We start from the raw sequence: 21,617 nt of genomic DNA on the forward strand, positions 1-21,617 counted from the left end.
TTTAATCCTGATGCCTCTATATGACCCACAGAAGTATGTACCTGAGGAAGAAAGCTCCGCTCTGCTCTGCAGCCTGGTGGTACAACAGTGGATACGACGGCAGAGCAACTGGCTTATTGCGTAACATTTTATGTTTATGCCTTGCTACCGAACTATGTCTTGCTGTGAACTTGTTATTGTTGAGACACGTTATGAGGGAACGTCGATAACTTTAGCTTACCACAACAAAATATCTGTTACCGAGCAATCGAATCAGTTAGCTGCAGGCTGACATGTGACCTGGGTGACGAACGGCAACTAAAACAAAGTTCGCTTGCACCATCGTCATATTACAATTGTATTCTTACATGGCCACAAATAGATACATTACCTAATTTCCTTGTGTCCTGGAAATAGCTGTGTTTAAAAAAGAAAAAATAGTATAAAAAATACGCGGCATCTTTCTTCTACTCGCTTTCAAAACAAATGCGCACACTAGTCAGATCAAGAGGATCTTCTCTACAGGAGGCGGTGGTGCTCAAACCATTTTTGTACACAGGGGCCACAGGGATCAACAAAAAAATGGAAGGTCCTTATAGCTGCTTTAAAGCGAAAATAGACTATTTTAAAACTCTTACTGCTTCTAGCATTTTTCTTATGGTGTCATTGTTACCGCTGCTGCTGCAAAGACACCGTTAGCAACGTGGCTACTGTCCCAAGCAAAAAGCAACACAAGAATGCAAATTTGACCTAGAAATCCTGATCTCACTGCTGTGAAAAGGCAGAGAAAAACACCCAGTTGTGTTAATAAGTAGGCAGGTTTTGTTACGTACTGATCTATTGGAAAGAATTCTGGTTTTGAACTGTTTTATGTCCCGATGGTAAGGGTGAACACAACACCAGACTTCTCTCCGTTGAGCGAACACCCGTCCGTTCACTCATTTTACCTCGGTTTCTATCTTCGCCTTCTTTGCCTCCTCCATCAACCTTTTTCTTTTGAAGTGCAGAGTTTCCACAGTTGTTCCAGTTCCTCCACTGTTACCTGGGGATAGTGACCGGGGGAAACGATGTCTCTTCCTGTTTTGGTTGCGCAATGACAGACGCACTTCCTTTATGCTGTAATTCGACCTTGGGTCCCAGTGGCACACGCAGTAGCATAGTCAAGGAAAGTGTGTCATTGGTGTCATTTTTCTACAGACATTACATTGTGCAATCAGTATTCAGAATGACGAAGAGTTGCCTCATAAAAGTTTAACCAAGATGTTGATCCTGGGAAACATTATCCCTGCTTAGCATGTAAGTATTGTCATTGTCATGTACATGTGTGTTAGCATGTAGCTCAAAGCACGTACAGCAGTCTCACAGAGCCACTGGCATGCCTGTAGAGTCTTGTTTTTTCTTTGTTTTTTTTTTACTGGACTGTTTTGTGTGGCCGCTCAGAGCAGCTATAAACACTTTTGCTTATGACACGTTGCACCAACTAGTTTGCTTCAAGCACAGACCGCCTTGTACTCGTGCTTTGTATTCATAGCTGCTTCCAATCTGCCTCGTCGCTGCTCATACACAGGAGCTGTTTCTGGGCTTCTTTGACTTCCAGGACCACCCAGTCCCACTCGTCATATGTGGTTTCGAAAAGTCACTTTTTGTTAAAATTTTACGATTTTTAGATACACATTTCAATCGACCGAGGAATGCGACTTTCCCGTAACGTGAGCTCAGACAGACGGTGTTGTGATAACAGACACAGTAATGAACCCACTTCGTACATTTTTGCTCATTTGCCAGTACATCCAGTAGAATGGAAGCAGATGGGAAAGTGGAGGGGCAAGCTGTAACTTGCGGACAGTGACACACAAACACACACACACACACACACACCCACACAAACAGTGTGTAACAGGTCTGTATCCGCAAGTTAACATGCTGAATTTATCATGCACGGTGGCAGAAGTATGGACGGCAGTGTATCAAAATAAGCTAATGAGTCTGTAGAGCTGCTGTGGAGGGATGTGAGCTGGCGAGTGCTGCCTGCGAGCCTTGAGGAAGGAGATCTGTAGCGGAGTGACAAGTGGCGCTGGTATGCGTGTGTGTGAGTGTGACGCTGTGGTGTGTGTGTGTGTGTGTGTGTGTCCGTGTTAGGGGGGATGAAGGGGTACCGACAGTGGGGACGTGGAGTGTGACTCATCTCGCTCCGACGTCATTGCTTCGTCACCAGTCGTCTGCAGCAGTCACACACACATGCAGACACACACACACACACACACACACACAGACACACACACACACACAAGCCCAAAATATTCCTCTCAAAGTTAATGACTGGCAGACTCCCGCTGACGTCCTCGCAGCAAAATCAAAATCAGATGTGCGGCGATTAATCTTTGGGGATTAACCACGTAGATCTCATTATGAATGAAATAATCTCAGTTGTTTTGTAGCACTGATGGGATTAGTTGCACCTCGGTAATGTTTCATATTGTCATTCCAGATGTTGAAGGACAAAACAAGTGAGCTCATGTATAGAAAAAGCCTCATCTGTGCAAGAAAACAACACAAGTTTGTCTGTGTAAGAAAAGGAAAAACAGGCTGAAATTCCTTGAAAATTGACTGCCTGTGTCTGCTTTCTAAGCTCTCTGTGATGAGGCTGACCTATGCCATTGCCACTGGCTCTGGTCAAGAAAAGTCAAGCCCTTCCTCCCTAAGAAATGCGTCTCTCTCTCTCTCACGCGCTTGTGATTGATGTTCCAGGTCTCATAGCCCCACACAGCCATCAGAAAGAGACTAAAGAAGCGTGCTAATGGCTTCGCTACATTTGCTTTACTCAGAGAGCAGACGCAGGCTGCTCCTCCGTGACAACCTGACTCATAAGTCAGTAGTTCAGTGTGCTGCTATTGATTCACAGGCTGCACAGGGAGGTAGAGCTCGCCGCTGCTGAAAGGAAGCTGGATCTTTATTGGTTAGATAACAGACACACACTCACTGAGGCAGTCATATGTCTCATGGACGGGAGGGAGCGCGACAGTGAAAGATAATGTTGTTTTGTTTGATGTACGTTCACAACCTCAGGAAAGTCAACATGTAATGTATGTGGCTGTAAATTACTCCTCAGATATTCCCAAACATTAAAAGTCAGGTGTAGCTGTACAGGTGCTGCTTTAAAGATCCATTTCATTTAATCATCAGTCAGCGAGCGTGATAGCTGCTGTCCGTTTGTTGTGCGCTCAATTTGCAAAATGATATCCAAGAGAAGGTGACATTTTCTCGGCGGGAGTTATCTGGTTTCAGCACATGCATGTGTGACAGCGTGGACCTAGAAGGGAAATTAATTTCTGATCAATATCTCTTTATGACATTTATTCCCCCAACCAGAATGCCATACATAAAGCAATGAGCAGCTTCTGGTCACAAACATGTCCACAACTCTGAAACCACAGAGGGAGACGAACGGCAAAGCCCGTTGAATGATAATGAACGCCTCGACCATATTTTACGCCCCAAATCGCACTTTCTAGAAAAAATAAATCTTTGATCCGAATGCAAATTAAATTGCTCGTCTGAATAGAAAGCATAAAATACTCCTCCAACACTCAAGGATTGATGTGTCCACAGAAGTAGGCAGACATCTATGTGGAGTATAACAGTAATGGAAGAGGAGGACTTTCATCTTTCAAAGGGAAGGATTTTTGGCTCCTCGCTCAGAATTTGTCGTAACTTAGGAAGCTTTGAAGTTTAGAAGTGAAATCCAAAACTGGCAGAGATTCGGTTTATATAAACAGTAGACATAATGTCTGTGCAAAGAAAGAGCCGAGCTGTCGTTGCTGTTAACTACAGCTTCACATTTAACCCGAAACTAAAACCTCGCTCCCCGGGGCCGCGTGAGAAATTGCCACCTGACCGCACCGTGCACACCTCCTCGACGTCTGCTCGTTCATAGTGATTGATTATAGATTTAGAGTCGATCCTGGGATAAGATATCTTCCATAGATAACACAGAGTCTGATTTTCTCAATGACCTCTGGTGATTTCTGTGTAAGACAGATTGCTCTTATCCACCTGAACGCAGACCAAAAGCTTTGAACTTTTTTAAAAAGAATTATTCATCTAGATGCTGCCACATATCAGAGCCCGAACCTGTGAGAGATTTCAGATTATTGCATAAGGTGGAATATGAAAGTTGTCCTGCTCACCTGGGAGTCAGAGGGAAGCCGTTGTTTTGGTAAAAAGCTTTGAATTTCGTTCGCTGCAGGGAGGTGGAGCTCGCAGCTAATTTCATTCTGATTAAAAAAAATGATTTGATTTTATTTAAAACAAGTTTGTTGTGATGGATAATTATGTGTATCATTCATCAACCTTTGTTTGCTATTGATTGTTGACAGTGATGTGATGACTTTTTGTTTTTAAGTTCCATCAAGTGACATTTTTTATAATATATAAATGAGGAGTATCCAAAATCTTGGTGCTGGTGTTGTTTTCGGGAACATCATAATTAATGTTGCACCAAAACAGCATCAGAAACCACATCTGAAAGTGAGCCATTGTGGTTGCGTACAGCAGGGGGGCTGATGTGGGCTGTGGGCCAGTACCAGGCCTTGGGTCATTCATCGGGCTGGGAAAACCCAGTAGGAACTAAGGGGGGGGTGATGTAATTGCCATTTATCTAAGGCAAATGTTTTCATTTAACAAAAAACTGATTATATTTACATAAAAGTGTAAACAAGACAATGAAATGGGGTATATGGGTCAAATTTGTACATGCACGGGGGGTCGTGGTCACATTAAATAAGCTAGTTAGTGAGAGAAAAAATGAAGAAGCAGACTACATCAACAAGTTTTTTTTTACTGGGGCTGCTGAACAAAGGCCCACAGACAGTGAGGAAAATGGAGACACTAAGAAGGAAAACGCAAAATTAAACCAAGACATTGAGGACAGCGACATAAAATTTGGTTTCATCGCCACTGGGGAAGCAAATTCTATTACTATGCTTCATATATATATATTTTATATGAATTATATACTACTATAGTCTTTGTGATACTCTTAGTGAGAGAGTCATTTATCAGTTTTACCAGAATGGAAATGCACTGAACAGTTTATAAGGCCTCAAAGATGCACAAAATGCACACCGGATGTCAACATGAAGACCCCACAGTGTATCTATAAGGATGTTGGTTGACGTCTCAAACAGGCTCTGGTTCAGGCCGTCACCCTCACGACTGCAGATAACTACTGCCTGTACTGTACTTAAAGCTGGTTTAATAAAGTTGCGTAACCACTGTCTGAAGCGGCCTGCCAGCTACACATCCCTCCCTACTATTAAACAGCGACTCTGTGCCCTGCAGGTAGTCCACGGCTGAAATTGGATTCATTTTAACAGGCTAAGGAAATCTGCTCTAGATTATATGGAGACTTTTGAGGAGCTCGGCAGCCAGGATGTAGGCAGTAGCTGCCCTTGATCCCTGCGAGCACACTTTCATTGGTTCATTGCTGGAGGAGAAAATAAAAAACAAAAAAGCAGAGGAGAGCACATGCCAGGGCTGCAGCTCAAAGGTGTCATGTGGGTCACTGGTGATTAGCGCTACACCCGAGTGCTCCTGCGCTGAGCTCAGCCAACGAGTTAGTTTTGACATCTCTGATAATGGGAGGCTGTTTTGCTGCAAATTAACTAGTATGGCAACAGGCGAGCAAAAACAGCTGTGACGTCTCACCAGCGCCGGGATTAAAGCTAAGCTCCTTTGCCCGACTGCATTGTGTCCATCGAAGAGTCAAAACAGACACTGAACAACAGCAGCAGCAGACCTGCTTCCACCGCCGTGAAAAAACAAACAACCTCATAAACCCTCTGGGATTTTGTATTATCAAAGCCGCACGCCACATTTTTTATGGCATATTAGTGCACTATCTGAGGTTGTAACCATAGGAACCGGCTTGAGGCACGTCGCTGGCCTTTCCGTCTTTTAAAACACAGAGCGTGACGTCAAAGTGACCACTGTTTTCCCTCTGAGGGAGTTTTTCCTTTCATGCAGAGCGGCGAGGGGCCAGCTCGACAGATAACAGGATGAGTCAGCGGCACTTTCATACACCTTAATGAGGAAGTTTGCTAAGCCACAAATACATGAATCAAATCCATCCATAATGAACGCTCAACTTCCCACGAGACGAGAGGGAAAAGCCTGTCGTCCTTATCGCACCGTTCATACGAACACGAGAAGAATGAAAACACCGATCTGTTTATAGTCACAATACGAGAAGTACGAGCATGTCACGCACACGTCACACAATATAAACACTGCTGGCTAGTGACGTCATTACTGTAGATTAGACCTTTGTTTAATTTCTGTTGTTTGCCATTGACGAGTGACCGGTGAAGATACCACTGACTGTGATTGTCGTCTTCTTCATTATGTTTTTATTACTCAGGGGAGATGTACAGGGATGTTATATTCAACTGTAGTTATGTTTTTATGTTTCTCGCAGACATACTGTAACTCCTATAGATTTTAATTGTTCAAATTTTGGTAAAATTAAATATTTAGAGTTTTGAGAGTTGGATGAGAAGATTGATACCACTGTCACATCTGTATCTCCTCTCTGTGATGATAGGACTCCAGGAAGTCAGTCCACTGTAACTGTGAAGTTCCTACAATGTCAAACTATTCATTTCAATTAGCATAGCCTATTTCTTCTTAACTGATCCTAGCAAACGCTAGCTTCTGACCGCTACTGCTACTGAAACTTATGTCTACAGTAGAGTAAAGTGTTGCAGAGAAAGCTCTTTCTCCAACAAAATAGTCTAATAATAAAAAACAAAACAAAAATCCTTTCTATATTCTGACAGTTCTGACACGTACTTGTATTTTAATTGCAATCCATTTTTTTCCCGACAATATATAACAACTAGTTTTGATACTTTTGCTGAAATATTTATCTTTCATATCTACACTTTCAGTATATTGTAATAAACATTACCATAAACGTGGGCAGAGAAAGTCTGTAGACGTCCAGACAGCGAGTCCTCTGAACCTGTCTCTGTCTCTCAGTGCTGTCTGAGCTGCTGCTTCATATCTTGAACACACCTCAGTCCTGATCTCTTCAGCCCTCAGGCTCTGTCCCGCTGCCGATCGCCCAAAAGATCTCCCCGTGTCTCTTCTCACTGACCTTCTTCTCTGGTTTGGTCGGGGTCATTTCTCTGTGAGATTGTTTGAAACCACAGTGCTTAAATTTATATCCAAACCGGCAACAACAACTCTCAACATAACACTGTGATATACAGTCAGTCCCCCATTTTGGTCACCAGTGGAATATCTTGACGAGAATTGGATCCATTTTTGTGAAATTTTTGTACAGACCGTCGTCATGCTCAGAGGATCCTAATGACCTTGCTGATCCCCTGACATTTCATGTACTGCCACCAGCATATTGAAGTTTTTGGTTCAAATTGAAATATCCAAACTGCTATTAGATGGTGCAATATTCATGTCACCCTCAGGTTGAATTATAATAACTTTGGTGATGTAGTGCCGTCATTAGACCTAAATTCCAACTTTTTTCTAGTTGCAAGCAAACTAGCTGCTCCAGATATTAACTGTGGATGTCAAATGCACACATCTCATCTCGGTATCAATCAATAGATGATGATTTAACCATCATTTCACTCAATAAATTAACTCAAAAACTGAATTGATATAACAACCGTGTCAAGCTAAAGGCAGTCAACCTTAGATTGTGTTTGTGTGATGTGTGATGAGTGTTTGAGACTCTGGGGTTGGTGAGATTGTAGAAACAAGCAAGAACAAGCTACATTTTGAAAGTGTCTAACTGAAGTATCCCATCCTCTCCCTTCATGCCACTCCTCTGAAACACATGAACACAAACTGCCTGACTAGCACTTGCTAGCCAGCTGGGAGGTGTGTTAGCAGCTAGTCTGCAATGTTCAACAAGCCCTCTTAACTTTTTTTAATCTAAAAAATAAATTGAACAACTCAGTTGAATGTCAGAATTGTATAAACACAAGCAAAATAGCCATCATGATTATGCCTCAGTCCAAAAAGGGGCTACCTGATGCGACAGCTATTCGTTGATGCTGTAGCTATGTGCTTTGTGCTAACTGGGTTAGCTTGGCTCAGGGGCTTTGTGCTCACGTTAGCCGCTACAGGTGGCTGTGTGTTGCCACAGCAATGGCTCTTTTATTGGGCTCAGGGTGTGTGCTTTGTGGTACTCTGTAAGCAGCTGAAGCTCAGGGATTGTTTGCTTAGTGCTAATGAGTTAGCTGGCTAGCTCCTGAACAACAGGTCCGGGGCCTGTGTAAGCCGCTGTGAGCACAGAACATTGTCGTCATCGCCAATCATATCCAAAAACAACAAACATGGCTATTGTTAGTACTCAGTGCTGTCGAGGTAGTATGTTAGCATGTGGCTGCACTTTCTCTGCCATTCTTGTGCCACTAGCTTGCTAATAGTTTTAGCAATACATCTGCCTTGTCTTGTGGAAGACTCCGGTCATGCACATTGAGTACAGAGCGTGTGCAGGCAGGCAGGTACATACGTAGACAGGTAGGCTATCCAATGTTTTTATACGGGCTGTTTAAGATGATTGGATGGGTTATTAGAGGCCTACAGCAGCCATTTTTACTAGCTTTAAAGAACAGCAGAGAGAGGCTGACAGGAGAGGAGACTGTCTCTCTGTAGCTCCCTTTTAGGACGTGGACCCGGTCTAAAGTTGCAGATTCAGGTTTCATTGGGATCTTGCGGACGGATCTCACCCCGCTGACCAGCCCCTGCTTCCTGTTTGCACTAATAAGACCCTGGGGGCTCATTGGCTAAGCTCAGCGCAGCAGCACGCTGGTGTGGTGCTAATCACCAGTGACCCACATGACACCATAAACCTTATAGATCTGTCAGCGCAGTGTTCTCAGATTACACTGGACAGCTCCCGAGTCGTGCCAGCTTTATTTAACACTCATGAGGGAGACAACGGCAGATCAGATCTCAGTTATTCATATTATTCCTCTGTGTTTAAGACATAAATCCTCACTCGGTTTTCTGCAGTGCTTTTTGGCTTATTGCTCGTTCATGTTAGCTACTGAGTTCATGACACAACAATGCTTCAACGGTCACCTGTTGAATCTTGTATGTGAAGAGAAGCTTACTAGGACTGTGTGAGTATGTGTGTGTGTGTGTGTGAGACCTCTGTTTCTTTTGTAGGATGATAACAAATCATTTGGGATTCATTAAGTTCTGACGTGGCACATTTGGTTTGTGCAGTTAGCATCGAGGCAGCTGTACCTGCATCGATTAGTTAGAAATGACTCATCACTTCCCATCTAATGTGTCTAGAACTGTGTGAGTCATGAGCAGCGAAGCCTGTGTGTGTTTCCTCTGTAAAAAAAATCAATATCTAATGGCATAATGACAGAAGAGGCTTTGCAGCTGATTTATTTACAAACCATACAATGTTTAACTCACGATTCTGACATCTGGAGGTCCAGTTGGAAATAATGATTCGATATAATAACCTGTTTCCTTCCTTCCTTTAATGAGACATCCAGTAAATCTATTTAACCTGCTCCTCAGTGGTAGCCAAAGTCGTGTTACTCTAGATATGTAGGTGATTAATTAGTGTGCAAAATCTTCACCTCTCACTCGGTCATATCGGGACAGTGGTGGAATATAACTAAGAGTACTTAAAGCTGCAGTAGGTAAGAATTGGCCACTTCCTTTGCACTTTGTACTCTGCACTTTATCTGGAAGCTGTAGTTACTGATTACTTTACAATTTGTGATTTTACACCCAACACATATGATTGGCTTATAAAGTCTGATGCATTGTTTTAGATCAAACTACGGACCAACTACAACAGTACAATGCTGCTTAGACTATGATGAACTGGTAATGATAATATACAGTATAACTGTATAACAATCATGGGGGTCATTTTTATTAATTTAATCGTTTAACCTGTGATTCCTTAAGTACATTTTGCAGATAGTTTTTTTTTATATTGTTAACATGTTGTTTACATCTTGACTTAAAAGTATAATATGCACGATTGCCCTAAAAACAACAAAAACAATAAATATAGTCCTTCTCAATCATCACTTATGACCCTCTGGAAGTCTGTGGCTGTGTATCTTCTCAGTCCCTGCCCTCCGTCTGTTGATTGACAGTTGATTGTTTCGTCTCATTCCCAGGATGTCAAATATCGACGCCTTGGGTTGGCAAACTACCAACCAACGCTTTGGGTTGGTGACTCACCAACCCAAAGCGTTGGTTTTATTTGCCAACCTGCAAATGAGACAGCAATCAACTATCTTTCTTCAGAATAGTTTACTGCACCTTTGAATACGGGCAGTGACAGACAGTTCCTGCATCGTTTGCCTTTTAAGGAACGTATCTTCTTCCATGACTGTACAGGAAACGGTGGATGAGTGAATTATTATTATGTAATATTTATGAACTGTGACAAAAAGAATACTAAAATGACTTTAAAGCAGACACAAGGTTTCTCATCCCACTGCGTCTGCTCTAGTAAAGAAATCACGTACATTTTTAAACTTGTTTCAGACTTATACCGTGCACAAGTTTTTATTTAGCAACTGAAAAACAAGCCGTTTCAGAGGTGAATTCACAGAAGTCCTTGTAATCTGGAGCCAGGCACTAGCAGGGCACAGTCTGCAGGACACTGTGTGTGTGTTATTGTTATACTCTGCACACTGTTACATAACACGCAGCCTTCAGAATATTGTGTAATATTTTTCAGATAAGAGTAGAGAGAAGCATGCAAGGACAGCGAGCAGCTACAGTATGTACATGCACGGTACAAACTGTGAAGTGAATCATTTGGTGATGGTGTCACATTCTTAGAATGGCAGCAAAACTCATGACATTAGCAGGAAGGAAGGATCCGTCTCTAATGATCAGATGTATGCGGCCTGTTTAAGAAGGACTGACAGTGCAACTCAAGTCATGTGCTGTATGTTCTTCATAAATGGATCAACTGTCTTCTTTCTCGGCTGCTCTTGAACGACCTGTTACACAACACGTCTCTGATCCTCGCAAACATGCGGTGGTATGCAAAAACAAGCCGACAGGACTAAACGCTGCTGTCAGAAAGAGTTCACTTCCAAAAGACCTGCATCTACTCATTCACGGCCCTAAACGATAACGTCCCCGAACGCCACTTCCTCCGATCTGAGCTCAGGGATCCGGCTCAGGTTTCCGAGGCCTCGGATCAGCTGCGGGTTTCACACTCCCGTGCGTCCTGAGACAGCGGACGAGGTCTCCAGAGAGGAGAGGTGAAAGGGTAATCTGATCCCACCTGCTGACACAAGCTGCCAGTAGCTGGGGATACAACTAATTCTGTTAGACAGACATAAATTGTGTCATTGACACAACCAGTTTGAATAATTCATGACCTGACACAACTCCTCAGCACTGTCACTTTGCAGCGAACAGTCAGTGGGTGGGGCCTGCTGGGAGCGGCACTTCCTGCTGTCCGACTTGATTTCAGATCTTTATTTTTGGTGAGACAGGATCTCTTAAAAGTTTGATTGTCAGGTGTTATTATTCTGAACAAACAACTAATCATGTTTGTGTGTTTGAACATGAGTCTAACAGTATTTTTGTAATTTCTTGTCTTGTCTCGCTACAATCAGTAATGTAGGCCACTTCAAAATCAGCTTTTCGAAACGAGCTCGAGCTGTCATTGCATTCATTCCCTTCCTGTCTCTCACACACACACACACACACACACCCACCCACACACACACACACACACACACACACACACACACACACACACACACACACACACACACACACACCTTTGGAATCAGAGCCTCCACAGAGTAACTGATAATGGACCATTGTGTGCCATGCGGTCACAGGAGCCTGATGATTGAAAACCAAATTAACTTTCCTTCTGAGTGACTCTTGAGTAAGATGAAGCCGACGACGGCTCACAGGTTTCTACCAGTTTCAAATTCTTGTCTGCTTAAATGAGCCGGAGTCACTCAGACGCCTTTTAAACTGCGCGAGCTGTTGGATACAGTGAAATGTAGTGGGGTTTTTTTTCTAACTCACGTTTCTCTATGCTGAGTTAATTTTTTCAAATTGCGTTACACAGCTGTCTTTACCGACATGCAGCTCAGCAAAACAAACTGCACTAATGCAACCAAAACACTTCACGCACATCTCAGAATGAACACATTTGTCTCCTGACAACATCACTTATGACCGTAAATCATCCACTACTGAGCTAAAAATCACCAACAACAGGCAGCATTAAAGTAAGGGATGTGAATAATTAGTCATTCATCGATTAAAATACATTACCAGCAATCAGAGATGGGCAGAACTACATGAAAGTACAAATACTTGATAACCAAATATATCAAAATGAAATACAAAAGACTGGTAAAAAGAAAAGTATTAATTAAATAACAAGTCAAGTGATTCATGATTTAATAATATGAAAAGACATTCTGTACAAACTGATTTCATTTTGAACATTTAGTAGCCTCAATTTATTATATTATTTGATTTTGCTGGAATAGTTGTTGAGTAGCCACAGACGGGAGGTCCGCAATTAAAATGAAGTCTTTTTTTGTGTTATTTAGTTTATCATTCAGGCGACTTTATGACTTTGCATCAAACATTGATCATGTCAGTGGTTAAAACAGGTCTCTAATGGCAAAACATCCAACGTATTTCATATATTATGAAACGATGATTGATTGTTAAGGCAGCCGACTTAAAATTTGCATCCCTAATTAAAATGTGTCACTACTGTCTTTGTAATAGTATCTTTTTTTACTTATTCACCAAACACAAAGATTCAATCACAACAAAATTAAGGTCACTTCTTTATTGCATGGATTACTGAAGCTTCAACAGGCTTTTTGGTGCCCTTTTTGCAGAGAGTGCAATACAAATCTTCACACACTTGCATAGGAGAGCTACAGTTAAAGAAATACAACAGTGGTAGTCAACCCAAGTTCTCCTTGACGCTCTGTGTCATTCAGTAAACAGACCTCCCCTCGCACAGCCAGCATTTGTGATCAGCTGCTGTTTGTTTGCAGGAACGTATAAAGTTAAAAAGATCAAAAACCTGCGAGCGCTCGTGTAATTTTGCTGAGTGCATCTGAAGAAAGCGATCGGCAAAATGCGTTGTTCGCTCTCAATAAACACAGTAAAGTCGTTTCAGTGTGCTGTGGTTCATTCCGGTTCGTACTTTCTGTTTTCTCTTGCAACGCGCCTGGAAAAGAGTCTTTTTTGCATGCCTGGTCTGATCCCTACCTGGCAACCTTCAGCAGATATGTCCAGACATCCAGCACTCATGGTGTCCAAGAGGGACATCTGATCATGCGGATGGTAGTCATAAACATTTCCACTATGAGGTTGGGGAGTGGAGAGAAAGGTGGAAGGAAAAGTGAGACCACTCCATGACTGGAAGAGATGGCGAAATCACACATTGTTCCATATAATAACAAAATGTTCTGGTCTTCTTTGAGGTCATCGAGGCATAAATACAGACTCTCAGTGTCCCACTGACGACTTTACTTTGGTGTGTTGTTTAACAGTTTTGTTACAGGTATGCAAATGTGCAAAAAAATGAAATAAACAGAGTTTTGGTGAGAAAACAGTTGAATTGAAGATGTGGTCATTGTGTGAAAGTAATGAAAAATGAGCCAAAGGTTGCACCTCATTGACCCGTGTGAAGAGTTTTGAAAAAGTGAACTCTGTATTGAGGGATGGGAGTTAACAAGTGTAAATAACAGTAATCTATACACAGAAAAAACACAAATACATGCTCAAAAACACAGTGTATCTTCAGTTTGCTGTGTGTATTCATGGACTGATGATACGATTTTCCCGGACATGTTTGTCAAAAATACCTCAGAAGCATGCAAGAGCTTTTCCTCAGTAGTGCTGGGGGTTCAATTGCTTCTCCTGCTCACTCATCCTTGTTTTTTTTCATGAGAAGTTTAAACTTCAGACTAAATTTGAAACTGAGTCATCACTCCAAGGAACTTAGGCCCTCAAGGCTTTCTTAGTTTTACTTGGTCTCCATTCAAATCTGAGCATGAGAAGAGGCTACTGTTCTTTTATATCCAAGAAATCATCAGCAGAAATTCCTGATAAACTCTATTGTGCTGTGTTCCAGCTCACATTTGGATGTGCTGGCTGGTAATCATGGTGAATGGAAATTCAAAGTAACAAAAAATAAAATACTTTTAGCCATTTTCAAAGTTAGGTGTACTATTCAGTGTGATCCATGTGTCTATAGGGATGTACACATGTTCAAGAGAGGCTCAGTAGTTTGTTGTATGTGAACAAAATCTGATTAAATTGTTTTGTTGAAGACAGAAAAAAGTTAATGAAATATATATTTTGAGCTTATTACACACAAGACACGTGTAAGTACAAATACATTGAAAACATACAGTAGGGTCAAAAAGTATGATACCACTGATCAAACTTCTATTTTACCTTAGTTTCAAATGTAGTACTATTTATTTCATTACAAATCATTATATAAGCTTAATGATTTGAGTGAAAGGTTTAATCTTAGAAAAAAGTCCATGAATTTCAGAATATCTTAGTGTTTGTTGTGCCACCAATGTTGCTTTAATGACAGCATGGCATGGACTCCACAAATTCATGTAAAAAACTAGGTTTAATTTGTTGAATTGAATTTGTTTGTCCATGCCAGCTCCAGTGCAAGCTGTCATCAAAGCTTAACAAGTCAAGTGAAAACTTGAATCTTAGAAAAATGTCCCTGAATTTCAGAATAGCTTAGTATTTGATGTGTTGCCCATGTTGCTTTAACGACAGCATGCACTCGAGCTGGCATGGACTCCACAAGTTTGTGTAAAAACTAGGCTTAATATGCTGTCATCAAAGCTTAACAAGCCAAGTGTAAAGTTGAATCTTTGAAAATAGGCCATGAGCTTGAGAATATCTTGGTATGCCCCGCTTTTGCTTTAATGACAGCATGCACTCACGCTGGCATGGACTCTACAAGTTTGTGCAAACCTGATGACTCAGGTTTTGCTTTTCAGAAACTGGATCAGTTGTATCCAAAGCGTGACCACACCATCATCAGATCAATTCATTCGGCATAGTATTTTACACAAACTTGTAGAGTCCATGCCAGCTGGCAAACCACATAGTAACACATTCTGAAACTCATGGACATTTATTTGAAAGATTCAACTTCCGTCCAAACATTGTCTTGTATTTTGAACGTGGTGATCGGATTTCACGTGTGAGTTACAGCTTTGTGTTCGTTGCGCAGCGTGTCGACCAGCTTGTTCGGCTTTCTCACTTGAAAAGAAATTGATTTCTCGATTGATTGAAATAATCTTTAAGAGATAAAGAAAGATAAAAGACTCCTGACTCAAAGATAACTCCTCAGACACTCCTTTGCTCTTTACTCCCTGTGATGATATTGATCACGTGTGTGTTTGTTTTTGTCTTTTGTTTACTCGCCAGGGAGCCTGATATTCCAGCCTGGGCTCCGTTACTCTACCAGCTGCAGCTGCTGGACATCAGAGAGAAACCGGACCCGTTGACTCTGCCCGTCGCGGACCGCATCCGCATCGGCAACCAGAAACGAGAGCGAGGAAACTTTCTTTTCCAGAGGGAGGAGTACTGCCTGGCCGCCAGAGCCTATTGTATGGCTCTGGATATGCTAACCACACGCAGCAGAGGTACGGCCAGCATCAGAACCTGAATTTATTCATAGAAAATATTACCGCACTGTCACCCAGGAAAAGTGTTGCAGTAGCTGATATGAGCTCCATCTTCATGGGAAGAGGTGAAAATGGAAATGGAAAAAAAACAGATACAACACACACACACGCATTAGACATATGAAACACAGCGTTTGATAGAGACTTCAGACACATTTCACATCCATCCGAGCCCAGAATGACATAACAGTTCAGCTCTCCCCTCCGGTCCTCCATCACACTAATCACACCATCACCATGCAGAGCCACATCTATCTGCGCCGAGTGCCACCATAAACGTTTTTGCTTAATTCGTTTTTTGCATAATCAAAGCTAATCAACTTTCATATTATTTCCACCTTCTTAATCACTCCAATCATCGACGAGGCAGGACGGGCCCGTGAGGGAAATGTGACTGAACAAGTCAGTGAAGAGAAAAACATGAACTGCTTCGTAATGTGTCAATGACGGCGGAGCAGCGAGTGAACTCACAGTGGCACTGGAGAGACGGGTTTATCAGGGCATCGAGATCGTGTGATTAGCGGATGAGAAGACGAGCGGGAAAATGGACGATAACGAAGCAGAGACGCCGACGTCTTTAACTCTTTTTGGATCGTTTTGGGCCCATGAGAATTATTTTACAAGTACGATTCGTGACACATGGAGATTATTAATCACTCTAATTTATTAAATATCTCTAGAATTTTAAAGGTAACTGACTGTTAAATGTAATACTGATGCCTCTCAATGACCTACATGAGCAGATGAGACCATCAGCATAGAAGATATGCGATCTCAATATAGTTTGTCTTAATGGCTGCCACCAGGGCCCCATTCTTAAAATTAAAACAATCTTTTATGGTGGAGTGCTGAGGATGAACTGAGGAGTTTCATCCTGAGGGAAGAAGCTGCTCTGTAGTCTGGTGGTACGGCAGCAGATGCTTTTGTATTACCAGCTGACAACAGAATACATTTTATGTTGGCCTCGCTACAGCTTTATCTTGCTGTCAGCTTATTATTACGAAGACTTAACATTACCGGGGAATGTTGATAACTTTAGCTTTAGCTCAGCAAAACTATGACTACCGAGAAACCAAATCTGTTAGCTGAAGGATTACATGTAACCAAGGTGTATGAATGGTAATGTTACTTAAACAAAGTTCACTCTATTTCACCATCGTCATATTGCAGTTCAGTCAGACAACTCACGTTTGAAATGTTTCATATAGCAGCAAAACCGGGTTAGAGTTTGGCGTCAAGACTCCGACCTCATGACTCCCCGCAGATGTGTTTACATCAGCCATGTTTTCATAAAATGTCAAGCGAATCTTAAGCAAACTTTTGAAAAGTTGCAAAAATAAATTTAAAAAAATAAAAACGTGAATCTGGTGCGTTTCCATAAGCTGTTTTGAGCGAATGAACTAGGCTACACAAAGCGTAATGTCGTCAGAGGATGACGCAGTGTTGGCTACGTCACGCGTGGATGTGGAAGTAAACAGAGGCGAGAGGTAAATGTTGCCGTTTTCATACAATTTTTAATGAATTTTGAATGCTTTATGGAAATACGGCTAGTGAGATATATTATCGAGATGTCTGCCTGAACTAGCTCACAGGCATCACAACATTTATTAACGTTACATAGGCACAAACACAGCTGTGTTTAAAAAAAGCAATGAAAAAAATGTTGCATCTTTCTTTCACTCACTCACTTGCAAAAAAATGCGCACACTAACCAGATCAAGCTAAAAAAAAAAAAAGAGAGTCAATATTGAGCTCAAATTCATCAAGTAGGTGACAAGACTCCAAGTTATTATTGATGTAGGTCTGTGCTGCTGTAAGTGTAAATTGGCAACTTAATTAAGGTGTTCGCGTAGCATTAATGGCTTGTTCTGTTGCCCCCAAGTGGCTGAGTGGAGTTATGACGAGATCCACGCAGGTGGTCGCTGAGCTGCTAACATTTATCAACCATCATACTCGGGCCAAGTACGAAAAGTGCTCATTACTCGGGTCACCGCTGCATTCAGCTGGACATGTGTGTCTAATGATGAAACCATGCAGTTTTTTCCAGTAGGAACAGTGATACAATATCCAGATGAATAAAAGAACAGAAGATGAACGGTCCTTATAATGACCCCCGATGGGAGTTTCTCTTCGAGTGTCCAACTATTTTCAAGATTCTGCAATATTTTTGAGTCCGACATTAGATGACTAATCTCTGTCAACTGGCTTTTTTTGTGTTGACAGTATGTGTGTCACTAAATGTCCACAGCAGAGCAAACATCAGAGGTTGTGTGTCTCGGTCTCTGTACAGATGGCAGCGATGGCAGTGTGAAGGTGGAGGAGGAGGAAGTGCAGGACTACCGGGTGAAGTGTTTGAACAATCTGGCCGCCGCTCAGCTCAAATTGGAGCAGTACGACGAGGCGCTGCACACCAGCAGGGACGTTCTGACCCTCGAGCCAAACAACGTCAAGGCCCTCTTCAGGGCGGGGAAGGTGAGGGCCAAGTCTGCCGGGTTATTACTGAGAGACAACTGCGGGGAGCATCTCATTTGATCCTTATCAATCCATAAATGATTATTGCAGGGACGGTTCCTGCCAGCAAGCGGAATTTGTTTAATTTGGGATTAGATTTGATTATTTCTGAGGAAGAAATAGCTGCTACATTATTGCTATCTGTTCTCTGCCTGTTTTGATTTATGGGTCCTCCAGCACCGCTCTCACTGTACCTTCTCTAATCTCTCTCAGCTCCTGTCGGACAAGGGGGAATACAAAGAGGCGATGGAGGTGCTAAAAAAGGCCTTGAAACTGGAGCCGGCCACCAAGGTGAGATTATGTGGGTGAGCCGGTCCGTCCCCCTCGCCACGTTCATCCCAAATCTGCCCGCGAATCCCTCACGCACAAAGGAAAGGTCATTCTAAAATTAGGTCGCCATTATTATCAGAGCCACCGAACCAGCCAATCAATACGAATGAAAGGTGGCCCACTTAAGGGTCCAGTATGTAGGATTTAGGGGGACGTATTAGCTGAAATATAATATTCATAATTGTGTTTTCATAAGTGTATAATCATCTGAAACTAAGAATTTTTAGGTTTTCGTTACTTTAGAATGAGCTTTTTGTATATACAATTTAAACAGCCTATTGTATATGTCCAAGTCACATAAACACAATGTAAATGTAGCATAACTTTAAATTAACAAGACTAAGGTGCTAATGGCTCTGATATGGTTCATTGTGTGAGAATTTTAGCTTGAAACATTCAGAAAATTAAGTAATATCATCAACAGAATGTGAAGAAATCAAAGTTCGATGTTGTGACATCTGTGAATTGTGCTGCCATCTACTGAAGTTAGCATGCTAACCAGCTAGCCTCGGCTCGTCCTGGTCCAAAGTTTACTTGTCAGCGATGTAAAAATCAACACTCCCCATGTGCTCAGGGACTGCTAGCTGCACGGCTAATTGAGCTAACTAGCTGACAGCCACAGCTAGCGGCAGTTAGTGGTTACTCGGCTGATTTGCTGCACCCTACCCCGACATTCTCACAGTGATGATGCTATCACCTACGGAAGCCCTAAAGGGCCATGCATTCATACATTTTATTTCCTCCGTTTTCCCGTGATAACGAGTTAATTTCATTTGTTTTCTCGAGATCTCGAGTAATTTCCTTTCTTAACGAAACTTTGTTTTCCCGAGATAACGAAATAATTAATTTGAGATCTCGAGAAAACAAAACGATAGTGTAGTATATTAAATAATTGCAGGAAACATCATTCAGTGTAGCAATGTCAGAGGAGCAGAAGCATATCGATCACCACGTCACATATCTTTTCAATCAAGGCCTGACACAGGCTGAAATAGCATTATGCCTTGCTATTACAGAGGATATACACATTAGTGTGCGTAATCTAAAAAGATGGTTAGCAAGGCTTCAGCTACATCGGTGGCGCAATCTAAGTGAGCCTGATGTCGTTGTTAACTACATAGCTGACCAGCTACGAGGTCCCGGGCGTCTCCATAATCTCAGGCCTATCATATCACAGTCATTATCTCGAGATCTCGAATTAATTATATCATTATCTCGGGAAAACAAAGTTTTGTTATCTCGAGATCTCGAGAAAATTATCTCGTTATCTCGGGAAAACAAAGTTTTGTTATCTCGAGATCTCGAGAAAATTATCTCGTTATCTCGGGAAAACGGCAGTTGTTATTTCGAGATAATAACTCGAGATCTCGAGAAAACAAATGAAATTAACTCGTTATCACGGGAAAACGGAGGAAATAAAATGTATGAATGCATGGCCCTTTAGGGCTTTTGTAATCACCATCTAAATTTTGTGTGTTTGCATGCTAGCATTTGCTAATTAGCACCAAACACAAAGTAAAGCTGAGGCTGATGGGGACGTCATTAGTTTTGCAGGCATTTTGTCAGAAAACAAAATATTGGAAAAATTAAATGGAAAAAAAAGCAAAATGAAAAGTTAAAGGAGCAACAAACTTATTATAAATCATCCTCAGAAACTTGCACCAGTTTATGTAAGTTTATGTAAGTTAACACGTGGTATGTCTGATTCAGTTCATGAAGAAATACTATAAAGTCCATAATTTGTAAGAATTTTTTCAGAACAGGACAGTTTAGAACACAATAACTTATTTTTCTGCCTCATTAAATCCTCACTCTTCAGTTCCTCTCATCTTCATCCACGCTCTTTATATCTCACAGCTGCTTGTTTTATTGCAGCTTTTTCAGTCAGCAGAAAAACATCTTCAGCAAACTGTGTACGACGCTCTTCATGTTCATTATGAAAGTTTAGAGAATTTAGAGCCTGAAGAGAAGGATCCTGGTGAGCGACTTCTGTTGAGGGCCTGTCCGGTCTTGTTTGTGTGGTTTGTCTAATCTGCCAAATCCTCCACACGGAGGCTCTGGCAAAACTGCACATCTGGCAGCCTACAGATGTGACCGCACTGCTCAGAAGTGTCCGGCGAAGTTGGTAAAAATAACAAACATGTGAGCTAAATATTGTCACTGTGAGCCCTGCGCTCCAAAAGTAGTAGAGTGAAGGTAAGAAAGAGCCAGAGTCGCCCTCCACGCTGTATAATCAAGACGACCTCTCTCTTCATTACATCAAAAAAAGGAACAATAATCTCAGTTCATCGTTTATTTTAGCTGACTAGTTGGTTTCACTCACTGCAGGCTGGGTGAGATTGCTAAGAGTTAATGATCAGCTGTTTACAGCACACTGCTGCCAGTATTACAGTGACCTGACCTAAAGGGCACACTGCCACTGTCACAAATATGTCTGGTCTCGTCTAGACAAACCAAAAATATCTGCCGCTTTGGTAATTACACCCTTGTCTCAACATTGGATTAAATACTTTGAGGAAAACCGATTTTAGCTGCTGTGGGAGAAAGTTATCGTACTGCGGCTGGACTATAAAGATGAAGCACAAACAGACAAGAATACATGTTTTGCTTGCTTTGTTTTAATACATTTTATGACAAGTTACGTACAAATGTTGGAAATTAAGCACGGGCATTTGCAATTTCAAAGAAAATTCTGATTGTTATGACTCATTTGTTTTTGGCCTTCAGTCTCTGAGGTCGACTCTGTGTTTCAGACCTCTGCTCTCCCCTGCTGGACATTTTTGAAACTGCCTCCTTTCCAACATTAGACCTTTTTATTTGTTTACAGGATGTGTTAATATGTTTTCTTTAACGCTTTTCTTTAAGGCGATCCACGTCGAGTTATCTAAACTCGTCAGAAGGCAAGCAGGAGGCAGCGACACTCAGGAATGGAGAGCCAAGCCGGCGGAGATGCTCGGAGACAACGTCACACCATTTCTTATTCCTTCTAAGAAGAAACCATCGGTAAGCCTCAACAGAAAATATGTAAACATGTTCTATTCTGAC

General features: G+C 41.8%; 1 protein-coding gene across 1 annotated transcript in view; it reads left to right on the forward strand.

Moving 5' to 3' along the window:
- fkbp16 (FKBP prolyl isomerase 16) overlaps nt 1–21,617 on the forward strand; it is a 34,269-nt gene that overhangs the window by 11,914 nt on the left and 738 nt on the right. Inside the window, exons 4-7 of the mRNA XM_073471378.1 lie at nt 15,472–15,689; nt 18,022–18,203; nt 18,456–18,533; nt 21,438–21,575. Coding sequence (XP_073327479.1) covers nt 15,472–15,689; nt 18,022–18,203; nt 18,456–18,533; nt 21,438–21,575 — 616 coding nt within the window. The remainder of the gene's footprint in view (nt 1–15,471; nt 15,690–18,021; nt 18,204–18,455; nt 18,534–21,437; nt 21,576–21,617) is intronic.

The sequence above is a fragment of the Pagrus major genome, chromosome 8 (assembly GCF_040436345.1).
Source record: "Pagrus major chromosome 8, Pma_NU_1.0".
NCBI lineage: Eukaryota > Metazoa > Chordata > Actinopteri > Spariformes > Sparidae > Pagrus > Pagrus major.